The 21,549-nt window shown below is 41.6% G+C and overlaps 1 protein-coding gene across 1 annotated transcript in view; it reads right to left on the bottom strand.

The window, feature by feature from the left end:
* Window positions 1-4,711: 4,711 nt before the first annotated feature.
* MINDY4B (MINDY family member 4B) overlaps window positions 4,712-21,549 on the bottom strand; it is a 37,558-nt gene continuing 20,720 nt past the window's right edge. Inside the window, exons 9-12 of the mRNA XM_060638948.2 lie at window positions 20,165-20,237; window positions 19,403-19,564; window positions 8,627-8,807; window positions 4,712-5,517 (exon numbers count right to left, since the gene is read on the bottom strand). Coding sequence (XP_060494931.1) covers window positions 5,375-5,517; window positions 8,627-8,807; window positions 19,403-19,564; window positions 20,165-20,237 — 559 coding nt within the window. The 3' untranslated portion in view covers window positions 4,712-5,374. The remainder of the gene's footprint in view (window positions 5,518-8,626; window positions 8,808-19,402; window positions 19,565-20,164; window positions 20,238-21,549) is intronic.

Raw genomic sequence — 21,549 nt, 5'->3', positions numbered from 1 at the left:
TTGGAAAAGAACTAGGGGAGCCTGGGTGGCTCAGTCGGTGGAGCCTCTGATTCTTGATTTTGGCTCAGATCATGATTTCACAGTTTGTGGCATCGAGCCCTGCATCAGGCTCTGCACTGACAGCACAGGGCCTGCATGGGATTCTCTCTCTCCCTCTGCCCCTCCCCTACTCACGCGCATCTGTGCATACTCTCTCTCTCTTTCACTCACTCTCTAATAAATAAACTTAAAAAGAAAGAAAGAAAGAAAAAGGACTAGAAGGGGACAGGAGAGAGCTTGGATAGCTTTTTTTTTTAATGTTTATTTTTATTTATTTTTGAAAGAGAGAGAGAGCCCAAATGAGCAGGGTAGGGGCAGTGGGAGAGAGAGAATGCCAAGCAGGCTTCATGCTCGGTGCAGAGCTAGATGTGAGCCTCAGTCCCACAACTGCCAGATCACAACCTGAACCAAGATCAAGAGGCCCACACTTAACCAACTGAGCCACCCAGGCACCCCTCAGATGGCTATTTTACTAGTCCAGGGGACAGCAAGTGGTGCCTGCACGAGGAAGGGGGTGGTGCGGATGGAGCTATTTTGAAGTTAACATTTCCTTTTTTTAACTTCATTTATTTATTCTGAGAGAGAGAGAAAGCACAAGTGGGGGTGGGCAGGCAGAGAGAGGGGAGAGAGAGAATCCCAAACAGGCTCTACGTTCTCAGCATGGAGAGCTGTGCAGGGCTCGAACTCCCAAACCATGAGATCATGAGAACCATGAGATCATGACCTGGGCCAAAATCAAGAGTTGGACGGTCAACCAGCTGAGCCACCCAGGTGCCCCTGAAGTTAGCATTTATAGTTCTTGCTGCCCCTCTTGGAGGGGAAGAGAGAAGACTCCTAGGTTAGAGCACTTCTACCCACCATGCTTAGAGACACCAGTTCCAAGTATCCGTTAAAGATTAAATATCCTTTTATATCAATTTTATAATTATTTACTGTGTTTTTAGGTGTGTGACTGAATCGCCCACATTTACTTGATAATTAGAGTTGATAATGAGATTGAAAAAAGTCACTCTTATAGCACCACCTTGTGGACAGTAGTGAGAAGTTTTCTCGTTGGGTTCAGTAGCCGAGAAAAGACACAACGTTCTGAGAGGCTTACCAGTTATCAGCCGCACCAAGTCCTTCTTGGAAGGAGATGGGATATAAGTACATGCCACAGAATTAAAGTTAAACTGGCTATCCGGAAACTAACTGTCTGGATTTATTCAAACGTGATCCCCTCTGCTTGACTTTAACGTCAAGAGTCATTGACTGAAATACCTTTTATTTAGTTATCACCTGATGGCCACCTCTTTTACCTTATCTGCTCCTTCCCTGCCTCTTTCCTAGGCTCATCTTACCTTACTTGACCACTGACCCTGGAATTTGCTCAGTGTTAGGCCCAGCCATCTTCTTGGTTCATATTCTCCTTTAGGCACGTTTATTCCAAACCCTCATGCTACTTCCCATCAGTGACTCCCAGATGTGTTTCTCTTGTTCAAGCTGCTGCTCCTAAGTTCCAGGTCCTTATTTCTAATCCACTGTCCTACCTGTCCAGGTGAATGTTCCGTCCAAGACTGAACTTGGGATTTCTTCGTCTCCAAATCTGCCATTCTTTTAGTGTTTCCCTGTTCCGTGGCGGCACAGTCTTCCAGCAGTTTTCAAATCAGAAACTTGGAAGTCATTCTTGAGTCCTCCCTGTCCCTCCTCTGCCTACCCTTACAATTACTCTCTTAGCCTTGTCTGTTTTACTGGTAGTTATCTCCTGAGTGGCCCACTTTGGTCTACTTTAAAAAAAAAAATTTTTGTTTTTAATGTTTTATTTATTTTTGAGACAGAGAGAGACAGAGCGTGAGCAGGGGAGGGGCAGAGAGAGAGCGAGACAGAGAATCCGAAGCAGGCTCCAGGCTCAGAGCCCGATGCGGGGCTCGAACTCACAAAACGTGAGATCATGACCTGAGCCGAAGTCGGACACTTAACTGACTGAGCCACCCAGGTGCCCCCTCTTTGGTCTACTTTTATCGCCACTACTCTTCCTGGTCATCTCTTGCTGATACCACAGCTATAGCTTCCTAACTGGTCTCTGCATCCACTCCGGGCTCTCTCCAGCCCATTCTCCACACTGTGGCATTTTTTTCAAAATGCAAATATTACCAGGCCATTTAAAACCTGCCAAGGTTGCCCCTGCCTCATAGTCTGCGATGCCCTGTGGTGGGTCCTTCCCACCCCCACACAAGCTTCTTCACACTCACTCAACACCTTGCTCCCTACACCGCAGCAGCCCCGTTAGCTTCTCTGTTCCTCAAGTGCCTTCAACACAGGGATCTGCCCCTGCTCATCCTTCTACACCTCTCCTCGTTATTTCTCCTTAGCTTCCTGCCTCAGCTTAACCATCTGTTCTCAGAGAAGCCTTTTCCTGAACTTCCAGGAACTTCTTTATTCTAAGATATTACACATCAGAAATCTCTTCCCACTGAACAGTTACCTCACTTTTCAAGATGACATTCATTAAAGGGGGGTTCTGATTAATGCCATCTCCTCAGAAGAGCGTAAACGCCATGAGAGAAGAGGGCCCAAGGCTGATCGTGCCCACCATATTTCTCTAGCACCCAGCAGAGTGCCTGGCACATAGGAGATGAAGTTCCCTGGATGAATGAACAAACGGTTGTGTCTCTGAGGCCCCGAAAAGGCAATTACAACAGTCAACGGTATATATCTGTAGTTTGTGTTACTTACTTGTAAATAAAATCAGGTCCGGGTGTGACTGAAGGCTGCATCTGGCGAGCGTAATGCCAAACCCAGCCAGCGTGAGTGAAGGGAATCTCAGGCTGCCTGCCCTCCGGCCATTTCCCACCTGGTCCCGTGCTACTGGTGAACATGTACTTGAAAAAAATCGTACATACATCTTCTGTAAGAACAAACGCTAATTTTGAGGGACATACCAGGCCAAGACAATATTGAGGGGAAAAAAAGTATTTGTCGTCTTCTCAGGGTCATGGTTCCACTATAGATACAGTCAGTTTAGGTAACTATTATTCTCTCTGTCTTCAAGCAAATAGCCTTTTCCTGTATGTCTAAGAAGCTGACAGGACAATTAAAGTCGTTTATCTCAAGACACAGGAAGTTCAAAGGCTCGGTGGGTTAAGCGTCTGACTTCGGCTCAGGTCATGATCTCACGGTCTGTGGGTTCGAGCCCCGCGTCGGGCTCTGGGCTGACAGCTCAGAGCCTGGAGCCTGCTTCGGATCCTGTGTCTCCCTCTCTCTGTGACCCTCCCCCGTTCATGCTCTGTCTCTCTCTGTCTCAAAAATAAATAAACGTTAAAAAAAAAAATTAAAAAAAAAAAAAAAGGTGAACCGATTATCCCAGAACATTTCTAGCTACTTCTAAATAACATTTTTTCCACCTTAAAAAAAAAAATTAGTGGGTGCCCTGTTTATAGGACAAAATAAAAACTCATTTTCCAACATTGACATGCAAAGTGATTAATACCTTTACATATCAAAATTATTATACCTTTATATACAAAACACAGGTTCTTAATCTTTCCTTTCTTATCTTATGTATTTATAGATTTGTTCCAGGAATAATTTAAGACAGATGACAACACATAAAATACAGCAAAATAACACAAATTTATAAATAAATTAAAAATGCAAAGGAAAAAGAGGATAGGGACCAAAAATAGACTCAGAAATGAGGCCAATTAAAAAATGCCTTGTGTAAGGACTGATACACTTCCAGGCAGTGCTGCTGTTGTCTATACAACAGTCCTCCTGCCCTTCTTCCTTCTACAGAGCCCTGACTCTGTTGTGGTAACAAGGGTCCTGTTCTCAGTCCTAGAAGATGAATTATGATTGACCCAAGAGAGTCATGGATCCCTTGCTGGACCGTTAGAAAAGAATGTCCTTATTGTCTGAGACGTCTTTAGTGAAATCTCTTACTTGTGGCTAGGAGCTTTCTCACTGAGGCACTTGCTATTGTGTTTCATTTGTCTCTAAGCTTTCTAGCAGTCCACTCTAAGAGGGACATTTGGTTAGAAATAACTCAGTATCCATAAAACAAACAAAAAGAAACCCAGGCCTGTACCTAAGGAAAGGCGCGATATTGCTAAGACTAAGACAAAATAAAATAAGGGTCTAATAGGATCCACATATTCACCCAGTGTGTTTAAAATCCCACATGAAAACAACGATGTAATAAAGATACTGTAATCAGCAATCCAAGCCAAATTGGCTTTCTCTTTTGACATAATTTATTATTCACCTTGAAGTTTCATTTTCTCCATGCTCCTTGAGTTAAAATATTATTCTTTGAGCCAAATGAAAGTGCATTTCACAAATTAATTTGGACAATGGGTGCAGAAAAGTTGTTCTTAGCAATCTAACCTTTGGCTTGTGAATACAGAGCCCTAAGTCTATGAGTTGGCAGGCAAGTGGGGTGGGTAGGAAAAAGGTCTAGATGGTTCCCATGTATTTTTTTTTTTCTTTAGAAAGAATACGTTGTATCTTACTCTGTGTAATTCTTCAGAAAAAGTGCAGGCATTCAACAGGACAGGGAAAGATCATATCCTAAAAAGGATTGTTTTCCCCTTTTAACAATGACATAAGAAAAGATTCTATTTTTATATATAATTACATTTTATCTAGGACTAAGTCTTCTTTCTAAGTTTATCTATTTGTCTGTCTTTATATTTATGTTTAGCTTTTAAAGAAAAGAAGCATAGCGCTGGTAGAAATAATGTCTTCTTCTGTGTGTTCGGCTTGCCTGCTTGAACCCGTAAGTCAACTGTTATAGCTGCCAGACTACCAGGAATAGTCCCTGCTTCAAGCCCAAAAAATCCCATTTACTATTTTAATGACCAGAACTTGCTAATGTGGGCATGTGAAATGTAACCTTGGGAAGGAATGCTCTCCATACCAGGAAGTCTTTGAGAAGGCTTGAGTTCTTGCCATAACTAAAAACCTGATGATGCATTACTGATGACTTCATCCCCAAATGAAAGCTAGCTGCCTGCTTCCATAATCCTTGGGGAGAATTGCACCAACAAAAGGCTAATTTGAAAATAACATAGAGGAAAGACACTTCATTTGCTCTATTGAATAAAATGAAGGAGCCCGTCTATGCAAGTATAGAGAAGACACCTTGCAGATCTTGTTCTATAGCACTGAAAGCAACTGCAGAGGGCTTAACAGAGGCACAAAGAAAGAAAAAAAGAGAGAAAAAGTTGCCGATGGGGTTTTTCAGTGGGGTTCCCATGAATGAGGACCGTAGAAGTGAAACGGTCTTCCCCCATATTAGGCTTTTATGACAGCAGTTCTGACACCTCAGACATCATTGTGCATACTGGCTTTCTTTTTAGAAAAAGGGAATGGTTCCATTCCAGTTGATGGTGGCTTCTCTCCACTTGGTTCTGATTAGCATCTCCACTGGAGAAAACCGTCTTCCTGCTACACGTCCATCTCCAGGGTGGTTTCTTTCCCAGTGATGGGAGTGAGTATCTGGGTGAGGAACAGCCAGCATTTAGGCCCTAGCCTCTATACAGCATTCCAGAGGAAGCCAGGAAGGGAGGGAAACAGGATGGGTGGACAGGAGTTGGGCTCAGCAAGCTGTGTTCCTAGACCCGGTTAAACCCAGGGGATTCCAGTAGATGGTCAGTAAAAATGCCCCATACAAAACATGTGTGGTAACATGGGTGGTTGTGTATTTTGGAGCATGAATATTGGCAACTCATGAAATTTACATTCCAGCACCATGATGCGACACATAGAGCCAGGTGTAGATCACAGCATGTTGTCCGGAAAACCAGGAAGAGGAGAGCTCCTCACTTCCCAGTGCTTCTAAGAATACGTTTACATTTTTGGGTGAAGGGTGAGGTAGTCTAGTGGGGTAGTCAAGAACTGGGCTCAAGGGCAAGCTTTGTCGCATATGACATTTGAGAAGGTACTTAACATCTCTCAGCTTCATTTATTCACTGAGTATTTCTTGGCTACCTCAGTTTCTTCTATGTGAAAATAGATATTCTAGTATCTACCTCATATGACATTTGGGAGAACATAATGGGATTACCTGTAAAGCTTCTAATACAGTGCCCAGAAGAGAATGCTTGCAATGCATGTGAGTTGATACAAAAATGATGCTTTCCTCAAGGAAGAGAGTAAAGTAGACCCAATCATATACAGCAAAACCTTGGATTGGGAGTAACTTGTTCTGCTTGTGTTGCACAAGATGAGCAAACATTTCTAATAAGTTTTAACTTGATAAATGAGTGATGTCTTGCAAGATGAGTAGTATGTGACGGCGAATGTCATATGGTCACCACTGAGCCAATGGTTTCTGAAATTCTGTTTAATATACAAGTGCTTTGGATTATAAGCATGTTTCCAGAATGAATTATGCTCACAAACCAAGGTTTTACTGTATATATATTTAAATATATATATTTTTAAATGTAAATATATATTAAAAATGTTTTTAAATGTAAATATTATTTAAAAACATATTTTTAAATGTAAAAATATATTTAAAAACATATTTTTAAATGTAAATATATATTTAAAAACATATATTTTTAAATGTAAATATATATTTAAAAAATATATTTTTAAATGTAAGTATATATTTAAAAATATGTTTTTAAATGTAAATATATATTTAAAAAATATATTTTTAAATGTAAGTATATATTTAAAAATGTTTTAAAATGTAAATATATATTTAAAAACATGCTTTTGAATGTAAATATATATTTAAAAACATGTTTTTGAATGTAAATATATATTTAAAAACATATTTTTAATGTAAATATATATATTTAAAAACATATTTTTAAATGTAAATATATATATTTAAAAATATATTTTTAAATGTAAATATGTATTTAAAAAATATTTTTTGCGGGGGTGTACCTGGGTGGCTCAGTCATTTAAACGTCTGACTCTTGATTTTGGCTCAGGTCATGATCTCATAGTTCATGAGTTTAAGTCCATGTCAGGCTTTGCACTAACAGTGTGGAGCCTGCTTGGGATTCTCTCTCTCCCTCTCTGCCTGCCCCTCCCCTCTCTCTGTCTCTCAAAAATAAATAAACATATATATATATATTTTTTTTAATTTTTTTTTTCAACATTTTTTATTTATTTTTGGGACAGAGAGAGACAGAGCATGAACGGGGGAGGGGCAGAGAGAGAGGGAGACACAGAATCGGAAACAGGCTCCAGGCTCCGAGCCATCAGCCCAGAGCCTGACGCGGGGCTCGAACTCACGGACCGCGAGATCGTGACCTGACTGAAGTCGGACACTTAACCGACTGCACCACCCAGGCGCCCCTATATTTTTTTTAATAAACTTTTTTTTTTTTTTAGTAGGCTCCATACCAGTGTGGAGCCCAATGTGGGGCTTGAATTTACATCCCTGAGATCAAGACCTGAGCTGAGATCATCTCAATTGTCAATATCTCCCCAAATTAAGTGGGCTAGTATATATTTCTCATAATTAAAGAATTAGGAGCTTCACAGATAAAACAGTCACTAAGATATTTTCCAGATTTCATTTTACTGAAAAGTTGCTTAACGCCAAATCTGGGATGCTAAATGCCGAGTCCAACATCAAACCAACAAGCCTCTACCAGTAAAACCAAGGTGCCCAGTACAGACTCCAAGTCTCATCATGTTTATTCCCTTGTCCAAAGGGCCAATGCTTAAAGACATCTTAGGTTTAGTCTTTTTCCTTAGGAGTTAAAAAAAATTTTTAATGCTTATTTTTGAGAGAGAGAGAAAGAGTGCGAGTGGGGGAGGTGCAGAGAGAGAGAGAGAGAGAGAGAGAAACAGAATCCGAAACAGGCTCCAGGCTCTGAGCTGTCAGCACAGAGCCCAACTCGGGGCTCAAACTCACGAACCGTGAGATCATGACCTGAGCCGAAATCGGATGCTTAACCAACTGAGCCACCCAGGCGCCCCCTCTTTTTGAGTTTAAAAGAATATGGTTGTAAATGAAATGAAATAACCTGTGTGGTTGTCTGCTTCTTCCATTCGGCGTGGAACCTCGAGTTTTGCCGGGACTGCGCCTTAGTGACTGTTGCTCTCCTAGTGTCTGTCCACACTGCCTGGCACTTAATAGAGCCTCAGAAATGCTTTCTGAACTAACCGCAACAGAAATGCACTCTCAGTTTGCTTACTTCTGTCACTGGATGATCATCCGATCAGTTGTAGGATAGAATCGACCAAATGGAACACACCTTCTGCCCCAATCCCTCTGGTTTTCCATTTCTTTCCTCAGGCATTAAATGCCTTATGCTCACAGATAAAAGTTCCTAGAGAGGGCCTTTTGGAAATTCGGTTCTTCCCCTTTTGTTTTTTCTCTTACCTAAAACTCATTTGTTCCTCTGTGCTATGTGTAAACCCCCCTGCTCCTATTTAAAGCAGCTTCAGAATTCCCAGGTTGCAAAACTTGGGTTTAGGACTGTGGGACTCATGCATAGGTTTCATGTCAGAAATCAAGCCTAAACCTTTTCCTGCAAAGCCAGTGTGAATATCTGCACAGCTGGGAAACACTGGCTGCTGCATCTTTTTGAGCGCTTTAAAGCACTCGGCACTTGGAGTCTGAAATGCTCACCTACTGTAAGCTGCACAGGCTTCTTCTGTGGGGGCTGGCCTCCGTAAAAGTACAGATCAAAGCGACGCTCCACTTTCCAGTCTGATAAGAGCTGCCTGTTTGTGCTAAAAAGGACACTGGGATTTCCATTAATGTTGCATAGCCAAATAGGTAATTTGGGAGTCTTCAGCCTGCTGCCCACCTGGAAGGGAAGAGGGGAATGCAGATGAGGACAGAGATTTAGTCACATCGAGGCAGATACTGATGCATCATCATGATCAAAACACAGCTCCGAGGCGTCTTGTTGAGCTGGTCCGCACAGGGCACTCTGCGTGCAATAAGGTTTGAAGTGAAGGCTTCCTTACGAACGAATGTGCCTGTATGAATGGTGTGGTGGGGTGGTCACGCTGTTATTGGGTGGCCTCATGGAGAACATAAAACCGCCTCAGTTTGGTTTTGAAGTTAAGTAGAGAATAAATAAACTGAATTATAAGTGTACGGGTGGAATAAGAGGACTTCAACCTGTCTTTGTCATTGACTGGTGTATTTACTCCTATCCCCCAGATAGGACAGTATTTCATTCAGCAGGTGTTCAGACTTTTGGAAACCATTTAGAATATAGGAAAAAGAAAATATTTAGAATACAAAAATATAGACTATTTTGAATATAGGAAATAGCTCCAGGGAAATGAAGGGAATACACACACACACACACACACACACACACACACTCGTGCATATATACACATATCTACATGTTAACATGGAGATCAAATGTGAAGATATACTTAGAGCTGAATATACTAGTTTAGCATCACAATAATATTAAATTTACTCTTTTAACTAGTTTATCTAGTTTTTCCAGGCAACTGTCAATTTAGCAACTCGTGAATTAGATGGACAAAAGTACTACTCTGACAGGCATAGCCCCTGAGTGATATTATAGTGCATTTCTATTTATGGTATCTGCCAGTTTGTTTAAAGAGGCAGGAAAGCACACATTTTTTAAAGATTGCCATTAAAATTCATTAACGTTAAAAACTATTTTTTTTTTCTACTTAGAGAAATAAGCCTGAGCTACATAGAAAAAAACCATCATTTTCATGTGATGCCAGGGAAAGCTATGGACCTTCAGCCTTGGTGTGACTTCCCATAATGGAAGGATCTGATTCTGTTTCTTTTCTTCTCAGTCCTTAGAGTTGTACTGTGTGTTCAGGAACAGATTCTGTTTTATGGAAAATCCAGCTTTGAAAAATTATCACGTTTCATAAACCCAAGTATTAAAGGCTAATAACTTGACATTTTGATTTCTCAATAGTTCTATTCAAATCTCTTCGTTTTGCTTTAGTTTAAATTCTTCAGTTGTGGGTGAGTGGGTGAATCAGAGATGCTTTTGTCTTTAAGGTTTTCACTTTTAGCTACCATAGAAAAATTATATTACTGTGTTTGAAAGACAAGAGTTCAGTTTTAGTTAATAATTTAAAAAAGGGTTGCAAGCCTAGCATCCCAATTTGGACATGATCATTGTAGGTGCAGGATTTGCTTATCTAGTCTCATTAGAATTAGCCCCTCTGGGCTGAGTGTAATATGAGTATCTCACATATCTAACGGGCAAGTCGCCCACTGGCTACATTGGAAATAAAACACAGAGGATATGCCCTTGAAGCAGCCGAATGCGTTTACGTTCCAAGATTCCACCCACAAGTTGCAAATAACATTGCAACCATTCATTAGTTATAAAATAAGCACTTTCTTTCTTAGACCTTTTTGCCATGGTACCTTAGGTACTCAGTTTATATGGAATCAAAATATGATCTACAGGACATGGAAGTATGAAGGTTGGAAAACTTGGATAAACTAATTGGGAAATTGAGGGCTATTTGGAATAAAATGTCACTTATTTTGAAAGTCAAAAGAATGGTATTTTGGGTGATCTTACCCCAATGAAAGTTCCTGTAAATTGTGTCTAGGTGGAGGCAATAGAATATAGACATGTATGACATTGGAGTTTTTGTAACGTAGGCAAAAATCAACTGGCACTCATGTGACACTCAGCAATGTGCTGACAGCACACTATTGTTACTTTATGCAACAATGCAACAGTTTTCTGAACTCACAGCTCCTCAAGATTTTATTAGAGGAGGAGGAAAATGAAGTAGTTATAAATACAACAGTCTCCAGCTCCCAAAGTAACCATACAGAGACTCCACACTGAGCAAGCAGAGCCTTCCTTACTTGCCTTGAGAGATGCCGGTGAAAAGGAAAATGTCATGCACGACTGTCAAGGCAGTGTAGGTATTAACTCTAAGAGGCAAGCCTTAAGATTACGGCTGAGAACACACCTGGTTTAAAGTGAATTCTGTAGGGGCGCGTTAGGTGGCTCAGTCAGAAGGGTCCAACTCTTGATCTCAGCTCAGATCACGATCTCACAGTTTGTGAGTTTGAGCCCCGCACTGGGCTCTGGGCTGACAGTGCAGAGCCTTCTTGGGATTCTCTCCCTCCCTCTCTCTCTGCCACCCCCCTCAAAATGAATAAATAAACTAAAAAAAAAAAAAAAAAAGTGATTCCTGCAAAAACAAAGCCAAGCACCTCCTGTTTGAATCCAGCCAAGTATATAGCCCCTTCTTTTCTTTTTTTAAAGTTTATTTATTTTTGAGAGAAAGAGAGACAGAACATGAGCTGAAGAGGGGAAGAGAGAGAGAGGGAGACACAGAATCCGCAGCAGGCTCCAGGCTCCGAGCTCTCAGCACAGAGCCCCACGGGAGGCTTGAACCCACCAACCGTGAGATCATTACCTGAGCCGAAGTCAGAGGCTCAACCCATTGAGCCACCCAGATGCCCCATCCCCTTCTTTTCTTAGCATACCACATTATGTGTTTGACTGGAACGTTCAGTTAAGAATTTGTATTGCTTTTGGGTAGACAGTTTATCAGCTACCCCCAGCCCCAAAAGCAGCATTCTAAATATGTTTTATTGGTGAGATTCCCCAAATGCAGAATTTGTGCATGTTGCCTCATGTTGCTATGGTAAAAAGGAAATTAACTTGTGATACAGTAGTGCTATAAATAAAATACCTTTCTCCTTAAGTTCACTCATTGTATAATAAGCCCAAGAGGTTTAGCATTACATCCAGCAATGAAGCCTTTCCTAACATGTATCATTTAAGCCAGTGTAAAATTACAAAGACAGGACGAGGGATGGACAAATTCTAAACACTACAGGGCAAGGATTGAGTCCGTGTAATTCTTTTTTTTTTTTTTTTTTTTAATGCCTTCTAGAACAATGGTGCTTACAATGTGCTTTTGCATAATGAGCTTGATATTGAGAGTCCCAAGGGTCCAGTCTGGTAATTGGAACGGGAGGAAGGTGTTGGAAATTTGTGCTTTCTGCCCTGATTCTTAGTGGAGATTCGCGTGCACGAGTGATCTGGCTCTCGTCTCTGCACCTGGAACACAAAGTTGATGTAACTTCCTTCAGCGAGTTTGCAGGTAGGTCGTCGTGTTCGCAGGTAGGTCGTCGTGTTCGCATGGTCAGCACCTTAGCGATAGAGCGCCGTGGGTGGAGCTTCACGTGGTGGGTGGAGCTTCACATGGTACTTCTGTGGTTGGATTTCTTCCTACCGGTCCCTTTAAAGGGAATTTCGAGAGGACAGAGGCTACGGCGGGGACGGTGGTACCCTGTGCCACGGCTACCAGGGGAATAATTCCAGCAAGACCTAAATGGCTTCAGTCCCTTCTAAAAATCAGAGTTGGTTTTTTCTTCTCCGTGGCAGGTGCGAAGATAATGCGAACCTCCTAAGGCTTTCCAGATGGTGTTAGACTCAAACTGCTTTATGTTCTCACTTAGGTATTGGAACCTCACACTCCAACCTGTACCTTCAAATAGAAAAGTGACGGGAGGCTTCGAAATAGTGCCTCATCTTGTAGGTAGCTGGCTGCGTTCCGTAAGAACTGTCAGTCTGGTGGGCTCTGGGGGGGCTTGCCGTGTCATCTAATGAGAACTCCATTTTTTTTTTTTTTTTTTTTTTAAATCTCACCCACTGGGTTGTGACATTGGGACTGAAAGACATGTGTTTTTGCAGCCTCTGCAATTTTATCCCAGAGTAAGGAGAGATTTACTTTAGGAAGACAGACACAGCATTTACAGGATGGGTTTCACCAGGACAACAGAATCTGTTGGCATGCTGGTTTTCTTTTGAACTCAGAAACCTTTCTTACAGATTTTTATTATCAGTGGATACATATAATCCGCTGATATGAAGCACGCAGCCTAGGCAGGAGCCCCTAAATACCCATAAAGTGTTTATGTACCCAGTGGGCACATTCATGAATCCTCCGTGGAGGGGTTACCCTACTCAGAGAAGAAAGGAAGGCGAGTGGCTCTGGGGGTCTTCAATGCAGTGAGCCGGAGAGCACTGTTCTAGAACCACATCTAGTTCTTTCTTTTTTTAGTATATGTGCTGCCGAAGCGAGCACATATCTGGTTCTTTCTTGAGCAGACTTTTGTTCAGTTCTAGGGCAGAGGACTCTGAACTATCAGACTTCTGGATACACCACAGTCACGTGGGTCCTCTGGTTAGCACGACTCTGAGTCCCACTGAGCTTGTCCTTCCGGACACACATTTGACAGACCTGGCCTGCCAAACCGGCAGGTGAAGGGGAGCAGCTACTTTTCAGACTGTGCCCCAAGTACAGGTAGTCCACGATCAACCTAAACAAGTGCTTTACCACAGAAGTCTACGTAAGAAGCTCTAGCTTGTTGAGTCCTGCCTTCTAAACCCTAGCTGTGCTTTTGCCACCATCTAAATGTTAGAGTCTAACATCTGTGTACCTATAATAGATATTACAGGTGATGTCATACAAATAAGTCTACATCTATATGTAAGTACATAGATACGATAGATTATAAAAGCACTTAGGATGGAGTATGATTCTAACAACTGGCACTTTGTATTTATCACTCTATCAGAAGATGAGAAAAGATAACGACAGGCAGCATGGCACAGTGGGCAGAGTGTGGACACCAGCTCTGATGCCTAGCGGGTGGCCATGGGCAAGTTCCCACACCTTTCTCAGCCCAGATTTTCTCGTATTTAAAATGAATGGCCAAACAACAGACACTGGACTAAACCTAACACACCTTTGAGTAGGAGTGAGGATTAAATGAAATAAGGCATCATTGCAGTGGCTCAGAAAGAGCCTAGCACATAGTGTGTGCTCTATACAAGAGGCTGTTAGCATTCCAATGAGTAAATGAGCTTCATATGTATACTTTAGTTACCATCTTCAGGGATGTGAAAATATATGTAGAATTATATATATACATATGTATGTATATATAATTATTTTAATAATATGATGAGTTATGGATTGCTTTTATCCCCAAATAATGAGCTGATATACACAATAAAAAAGGCACCTTCTGATTAAAAAAAAGTTTACATGTATATGTGTATATGTCTAACATAGTCATATATCTCAGTGGTTCAAGTAAGAAAACTAACCGCCAGCCAGGATTCGCTCTTTAATACATTTGTTCTGAAACCAAACTCCAAGTGCATGACAGAGACAACATAATAAACATCCTCAGGGTTTCAAGCCATTAGGGTACAATTGCAGGCAATTTTCACTGAGGGCAGGATCATAGGAGTCTCCCCGGAGAGAGAACACTGAGTCCAAGAAGGAAGGATGAAAAGTCACATGAGTCACTTTTCGAAAAGATAGAAGCATTGCAGATTTGATTTCTATGTAGATTTTAAAGCTAACCTGCGCAGTTCCCATGCTTTGTCCTACTTCCAATTTGTGAGCAAGCATTTGGATGGTGGTCCCATGTTGTCTGACACATTTTGCCCTCTTCTCAGCAGGAATACTCTTATTTTTTACCTTATGCCTTGGCCTTTTGACTTACTTTAAGGTCCCTGAGAACATCCACTTTATTATTGGAGGATATTTTAGGCTCTGCAGGTAATTTTCTTTAGAGTATGATTTAGCAGCTGAGCCGACTTGTATAGAGAGAAATAGGATCCAGAGAAAATGGTAGCAAGGGGTCTCTGTAAATTCTTGACCCTTTGAGGCACACACTCTCTTTCTCTTGGTCTCCCTCTGTCTTTTTGTGGCATACTCTTTGACATAGTCCCTTTTCTCAGAGCAACTGAGCAGCTATTTAGCAAACATCTATTTAATTTTAATTTAAGATGAGGTCTGAGACTTGTCCCCAAAGCCTTGCAGAGAAGGCGAAACCTGTCAACCTTTCTGATACGGATTGAAAGAAAAGACTCTTTCTTGTAATTTTAGTTGCAATAACTAGTTTTCCAATTCTACACACATGGATTTAATCAGTTAAGTCTAACGAGATTATTTTTTTCCCCCTTCCTTTAAATATCAGCTCAACCAGGGCAATTTTTTCCCCCAGAGAATATTGGGCAATGTCTGGAGACCTTTTTGGTTGTCACATTGAAGGGCAGAGCTACTCGCATCTAGTGGGTAGAGGCCAGGGACACATCTAAACGGCCCATAATGCACAGGCCAGCCGCCACCACAAAGAAATGATCCATCTAAAATGTCCACGCTGAGGCTTCACAGCCCTGCTCTAGAACAGAGGCCTCTAAACCCGGCTGCACGTCAGAATCACTTGTGGGCTTTAAAAATTCCAAAGCTCAGATGCTCTCTAGACCAAACAGAACAAGGTCATTGGCTAGGACTGGCTAGGCAATTGTGGTCCAGTGCAAAATGGAAACACAGGGACCCTTATTTAAAAAATTATTAAGAATTTTAGGGTGGTGACAGCAAAGCATTAAACCAAGGGCAAGGCCTTCTGAGTGCGGGGCCCTGTGTGTCTCCACAGCTCCAATACACAGGAAGCTGACACTGTTCCGGGGGGTGACCTGGGCATTGGTAGTGTTAAAAGCTCCCCAAGCGAGGATGTGGGGTAGCAGGAACCCATTCGTTGCTAGTGGGAACATGAGAATGCCTAGTTACTTTGGAAGACAGTTTGGCAGTTTCTTAAAAAAGCTAAACACTGTTGTTGTTTTTTAAGTTTATTTATTTTGCGAGAGAGAGCATGTGTGTGCATGCACACACAAGTGTGAGCAGGGGAGGGGCAGAGAGAGAGAGAGAGAGAGAGTGAGGGAGAGAGAAAGAGAATTCCAAGCAGGCTCCATGCTGTCAGCTCAGAGCTTGATACGGGGCCCGAACCCATGAACCATGGGACCTGAGCCAAAATCAAGAGCTGGGACACTTAACCGACTGAGCTACCCTAACTAAACCCTCTTATCATGTATCCAGCAATTATGCTCCGTAATATCTATCTAAAGATGTTGAAAACTTAAGTCCACATAAAAACCTGCACATGGATGTTTATAGCAGCTTTACCCATAATTGCCAAAACTTGGAAGCAATCAACATGTCTTTTGTAGGTGAATGGATAAATAAACTGTGACACATCAATGGAATATTATTTAGTCAATTAAATATTATTTATAATATTCCAATGGAATACTATCCAGCACCATAAAGAAATGAGCAATTGACCTATGAAAAGACATGGAAGAACTTCAAATTTATATATTATTAAGTGAAAGAAGCCAATCTGAAAAGACTACATACTGTGTGATTCCAACCATATGACATTCTGGAAAAAAGGTAGAACTATAGACACAGTAAAAAGATCAGTTATTGTTAGGGGCTGGGGGAGGGAGGGATGACTGGCTGGAGCACAGAGGATTTTTAGGGCAATGAAACTACTCTGTATCATGCTATAATGGTGGACACATGTCATTATAAGTTTGTCCTAATCCGTATATTATACAACATCAGTATTGTAACGTAATGTAAGCTATGGACTTTGGATAATTATGATGTGTCCGTGTAGACTCATCAGTTGTAACAAGTATGCCATTCTGGTGGGGGATGTTGATAATGGGGAAGGCTATGCATGTGTGAGGGCAGGGAGTATATGGGAAGTTTCTGTACCTTCTGCTTAATTTTGTTGAGAAAAAAAATTGCTCAAAAAAATGAAGTCAGTTAAAAAACCCAAACTCCCCAGGTGATTTCAATGTGCAACCAGTGTTGAGCTCGCTGTTCTCTAGCATTTATTGCCTATATCCTTCCCAAAGTAATCAGTGTCTATACAGGTACTGGCTCACGTAGGACTCATCACCATATCTGGACACAGAGCTTCACAGTTAGGAGATGGTGAGTGAATGTGGCCAAATAAAGCACTATAGTGTCATTCGTTATCACTATAGTGTCATTCGTTGTAGATTTATACGTGTATAGGTCATTTTGCCTTTCCAACAGGCATTCATGATTTTGTTCGCTCTTCACCTCAGTCCTGTGGTGGCAGAGCAGGTGTTGGGACACTACTGTAAGATAAGGAAACAGGCTTAGAGAGGGGTTGAGTGACTGGTCCAAGTGACACCCGTGTGATGGCGGGGCAAAGCCTCCAACCCTGTCTCCTGGGTTTCTGGTCAGAGCTGTTTCCTGCGTGTTACAGAAACTCCTTCACTCTTATGCTAGGTTTGCAAAGTGTGGCAAAGTGCCAATTGGTGGCCTGTGGCAGGAAAGTTAGTGACACAGGGATGAGCGTTAAAACAAAACATATAGGGGCCTGGGTGGCTCAGTCGGTTAAGCGTCCAACTGGCTTAGGTCATGATCTCACAGTTCATGGGTTCAAGCCCCGCATCAGCTCCCTGCTGTCAGCACAGAGCCTGCTTGGGATCCTCTATCCTCCTCTCTCTCTGCCTCTCCCCCCTCATGCTCGCTCTCTCTCTCTCTCAAAAATAAATAAACATTAAAAATATTTTTTAAAATATTTATTTAAATATGTATTAGAAACAAAATCATACGTCAAGTCTGTGGCTTGTATTACCGCTGCAGAAAAGGTTACATTTAAAATTTTAAAGTGAGTTGATTTAAAGAAAAATATTAATCAAGTAATAGAGTGTGGAGCAGGTGTGGAGATATGGCAAAGCTGTGAATTACCTACTCAAATGACTGAAATGTGAGAAACACTGTTTTAACTCTTGTAGTTGATCATAAGAATATAGTGACATAGCAGAAAAAAGCTTTGTAATAATAGACAAAGCAGTAAAATTACTATTGTGGCGTTTGTGCCCCCATTCCTTGAAACTTGTCCTCCGTGTACCCCTCCATTTTTCTCCAAACTAAGTCTTGGCATATTATCGGGCTAGGATGGGTACAAAGTGCTCGATCACGGACATTAAGTGACCATGCGTGGTTGAAAAAGAAGAAAAATATGTAAAACGAAATCTGTAAGTCCCTTATTTGTGGCTTAGTTTTCCTATTTAGTATACATATCAAATTCTAAGGGGACTTTCTAGATTATCTGGGACCAAGTGATTAGGAATTTTGTAACAATAACAAATCCCGTCTCTGTCCAGGGTGTATTCAAAGTACGGCCTTTCACACTCATACGGTGGAACTCTTTGCATCCATTAAATATAATGAAGGACATACATTCACTGACTGTATGTACAGATATTTGTGTTAAATGAGAAAAGCAGATTTCAGAAGAGTAGAATAGAACATATTTATATAAGAAAGAAAAAGAGAAGGGAGCATTTCTGAAAGGATTGACCCCTGGGTGATGGGACTGGGTTCACTTCTTTTACTTTTAGTTTATCTGTCACTTCTCGTTTTTCTATGATAGGCCTAGATTTCAAACTCAAGGAATAATAAGCAAACTTTTAAACATGCCTGTATGCAAAATGCACTTAATTCTGCTGTGGTCAAACTCTGCTTTTCTGATGACATCAGACTCATGACTTTGTAGGTGTAACGACATATGGATTTCATGAATAAGGCATTGTGGCTGGAACCAACAGTAGTGGGAAAGACTAGCAAAGCTCTGGATATAAAAGGATCTTATAAAGCGTGGAGTCCTGTGCACACGAAAGGGATTTTGAGCTGAACTGGGAGAGTGAAGGACAGGCAGGTACTGAGCAGCAGGGCCCTCATTCAGTGCTGGTGATTGGGAGAGGTTGGGGACGTTTTCACCATCATATTGGATTACATCCTAGCTAATTTCATGGCCACTCCAGAGAAGTGTCGCTTTTCACAGAACCTGCCTCGCCTTCCCTGGGTTTTAGGATGAAGATCTCTGTGAAAATATCACAGGAGTATCTTTGATTTGTGGTTTGGGGTGGGTATATTTGCTTTCTCACCCTCTCTCCTGTTTATTTTTGCAGAATCACATCTTACTTAATTCTCTGGTTATGTTTTCCAACAGCACATTCTACTTTCTGGTTGTCAGAGGTTGTCAATCCTTTGAGTTGGAAATCTTCTTGAGAAGAGTTTCCTGAGGAGGGGGCCCCCTTTTTTCCCCAGTGATTTTTTTTTTAAATCTTTAAGCAATAGGTAGAAAATATGCATTCATTTGCATAAATGAAGGATTGGGAAGATACCCATCAGTGGCTGACAGTATCGATTTCTGAGAAGGAAGCCGGAAGCTGGGTGGGGATAAAGGGGACCCTCCCTTTATCTCGTTATATTTCAAGTATTGTTTTTCAAAAAATTATTTCCATATTACTTGTATGACCTGTCCTCTATATGCGTAAAAAAGTATAAAATAAAATATGACACAAGTACAGTAGACTTAGATATTTACATTTAGACTCTGAAAGTCTCTCGGTGTACATATATGTGGGGGGTGGGAGATGTGCAGGAATATAGTAAAGGAAAAAGTTAGCTCAGATTTTCATTGCCTTAATAATGACCCTAAAAAACAGTCAAAATATTGACACTCTGGCTGTGTGGTTGAGAATCAAAACACACTCACCTGTGAAAGCCTGTCATCCTCTGAGGTGTCCTTACCCCACCACAAATATCCAACGTCACTGCGGGTCAGGACCCCATGCAATATTTCTTGAGACTTTCCTTTCTGACAGCCATTGAAGACATTCGGACTTGCTCTTCCAGTTAAAATCATGTTCAAAACTGCCTAGTTGACACATTTTACAAATATTTATATTTTAAGTAGCAATGACAAAAGGCCTTAATTTCTTTTTTTTTTTTTTTTTTAATAACCACTGCAAGGTCACCAGTTTTACTTAAAAGAATGGAAATCACCTAATATATAATTCAGGAAAAACATGTCGTAAACATTTGGTAGGATTAAAACAGAAGTTTGTTGACTTTGTTTCTGGAGCCATACACAATAACTCCCCACAGGCCCCACTTAGATCTGACTGCCCTTCCTCCCTTTACATTTCTTATAAACTCTGGTTTCCATACTTGTGATTTAAGAAGCAGTAAGCGAAGATGTTTTTATAGTACTTTTCTTTCCATGATTAGGGATTCCTGGTAGGTCCTGTCAAGATATTTCCTAACAGGTCTGTAAAACGTCAGGAATGTGGGGCTCTCAGAGGTAAAATAGAAATTGGAACATAGACTCTGAGAGCAAACTCACATTAGCATCTTCTTAGTCTTTCAAAGATAATCCAATCACTCTTCACTTCGGGAGTGAATATGCTTAATTGAAGAAAAAAAAAAAAAGCCTAATTCAGATTCTATAATAGAAAGACAAAGCCTCTCAACCTACCTGCCTGCACAGGAAGCCCCCAGCATGTGGTTGTAACAGATGAGTGCTGGAAGCATCTAGGTCCTTCTGAAGCCTGCAGGATGCAAGATGCCATCAGCCTTTAGTCAGAGACAGTGACCGCACCAGGAACCCACAGCCTCTCCTTCTTCCACCTCCCAACATTAGGTTTGCCTAGTCACTGTCCCTCCCATGTGCCTTGCACCTTTGCGTCTCTCACCGGAAAAGCTTCTAATACCCAGGCTGCAGAGGTGATGGGAAAAGCTATGGGTGAAGTTGGGGGATGCTGACAGGTGGTGAGGCAGAAGGGTGAAGTGACAGATCTCACACGTTAGGATCCCTGTGTGGGTGCTGGGCTCAGTGGAGAAACTGTTTGCTCTGAGTGACAAGGGACCCTTGGCTTAGGGTAGTGGCACAGAGAGTCCTGGCTCAAGACAGAGTTGAACAGACTGTTCAGGTGGAAAACACTAGTTTGGGGGTTAAGCCCATTTGTTGACTGCAGAAGGGCTGCCTCTACTATTTCACCAGGGACTGGGGCTTGGGGTCCCACCCCAGGCGATAGATAGTCCAGGCAGGATGTGGCTCCTGCTCTCGCTCAGGGAGAGGTGCTGAGTTCTGGTATATGAGTTGTAAAGTGTTCTTGAAGGAACCTGTTCACAGGACTGAAGTCATGCCTTTCTTTTATTTAAAAAAAATTTTTTTTTTTAAAATTTTAAGTTTGTTTATTTTGAAAGAAAAAGAGAAAGAGAGCATGCAGGAGGGGCAGAGAGAGAGGGAGAAAGAGAGAATCCCAAGCAGAATCCACACTGTCAGCGCAGGGCCTGATGCAGGGCTCAGGCTCATGAACCGTTGTCAGATTATGACCTGAGCTGAAACCAGGAGTCAGACGCGAGCCACCCAGGCGCCTCTGGAGTCATGCCCTTCCTGAGTAAGAACTAAAAGCTTGGGTCCAGCATGGTGAGTGCCTTGGTGGCATCAGATGTAATTCAGGGCAGTGTTGTCTTAAGTGTGGCATGATTTTAGGTGGTGTAGATATGAGCATTTAAAAAACCATATGGTGGGGGCACCTGGGTGGCTCGTTTGGTTAAGCGTTGACTTGGGCCTAGGTATGATCTCGCAACTCGTGAGTTTGAGCCCCGCGTGGGGATTGGTGCTGACAGCTCAGAGCCTGGAGCCTGCTTCCGGATTCTGTGTCTCCTTCTCTCTCTGCCCCTCCCCTGCTCATCTTTGTCTCTCTCTGTCTCTCAAAAATAAATAAATGTTATAAAAAAAATTTTTTTTTTAAAAACCGTGTGGTGGATGTGCTTAATACATTCTTCTTTAGCACAACAAATACACGATTTGAAAGATATTAATGTTTAGGAAGAAGTTAATATTTAAATTTGTGT

This window comes from Panthera onca, chromosome C2 (assembly GCF_046562875.1).
Source record: "Panthera onca isolate mPanOnc1 chromosome C2, mPanOnc1 haplotype 2, whole genome shotgun sequence".
In the NCBI taxonomy this organism is placed as follows: Eukaryota; Metazoa; Chordata; class Mammalia; order Carnivora; family Felidae; genus Panthera; species Panthera onca.
This window is presented reverse-complemented; position numbering and strand designations above follow the sequence as displayed.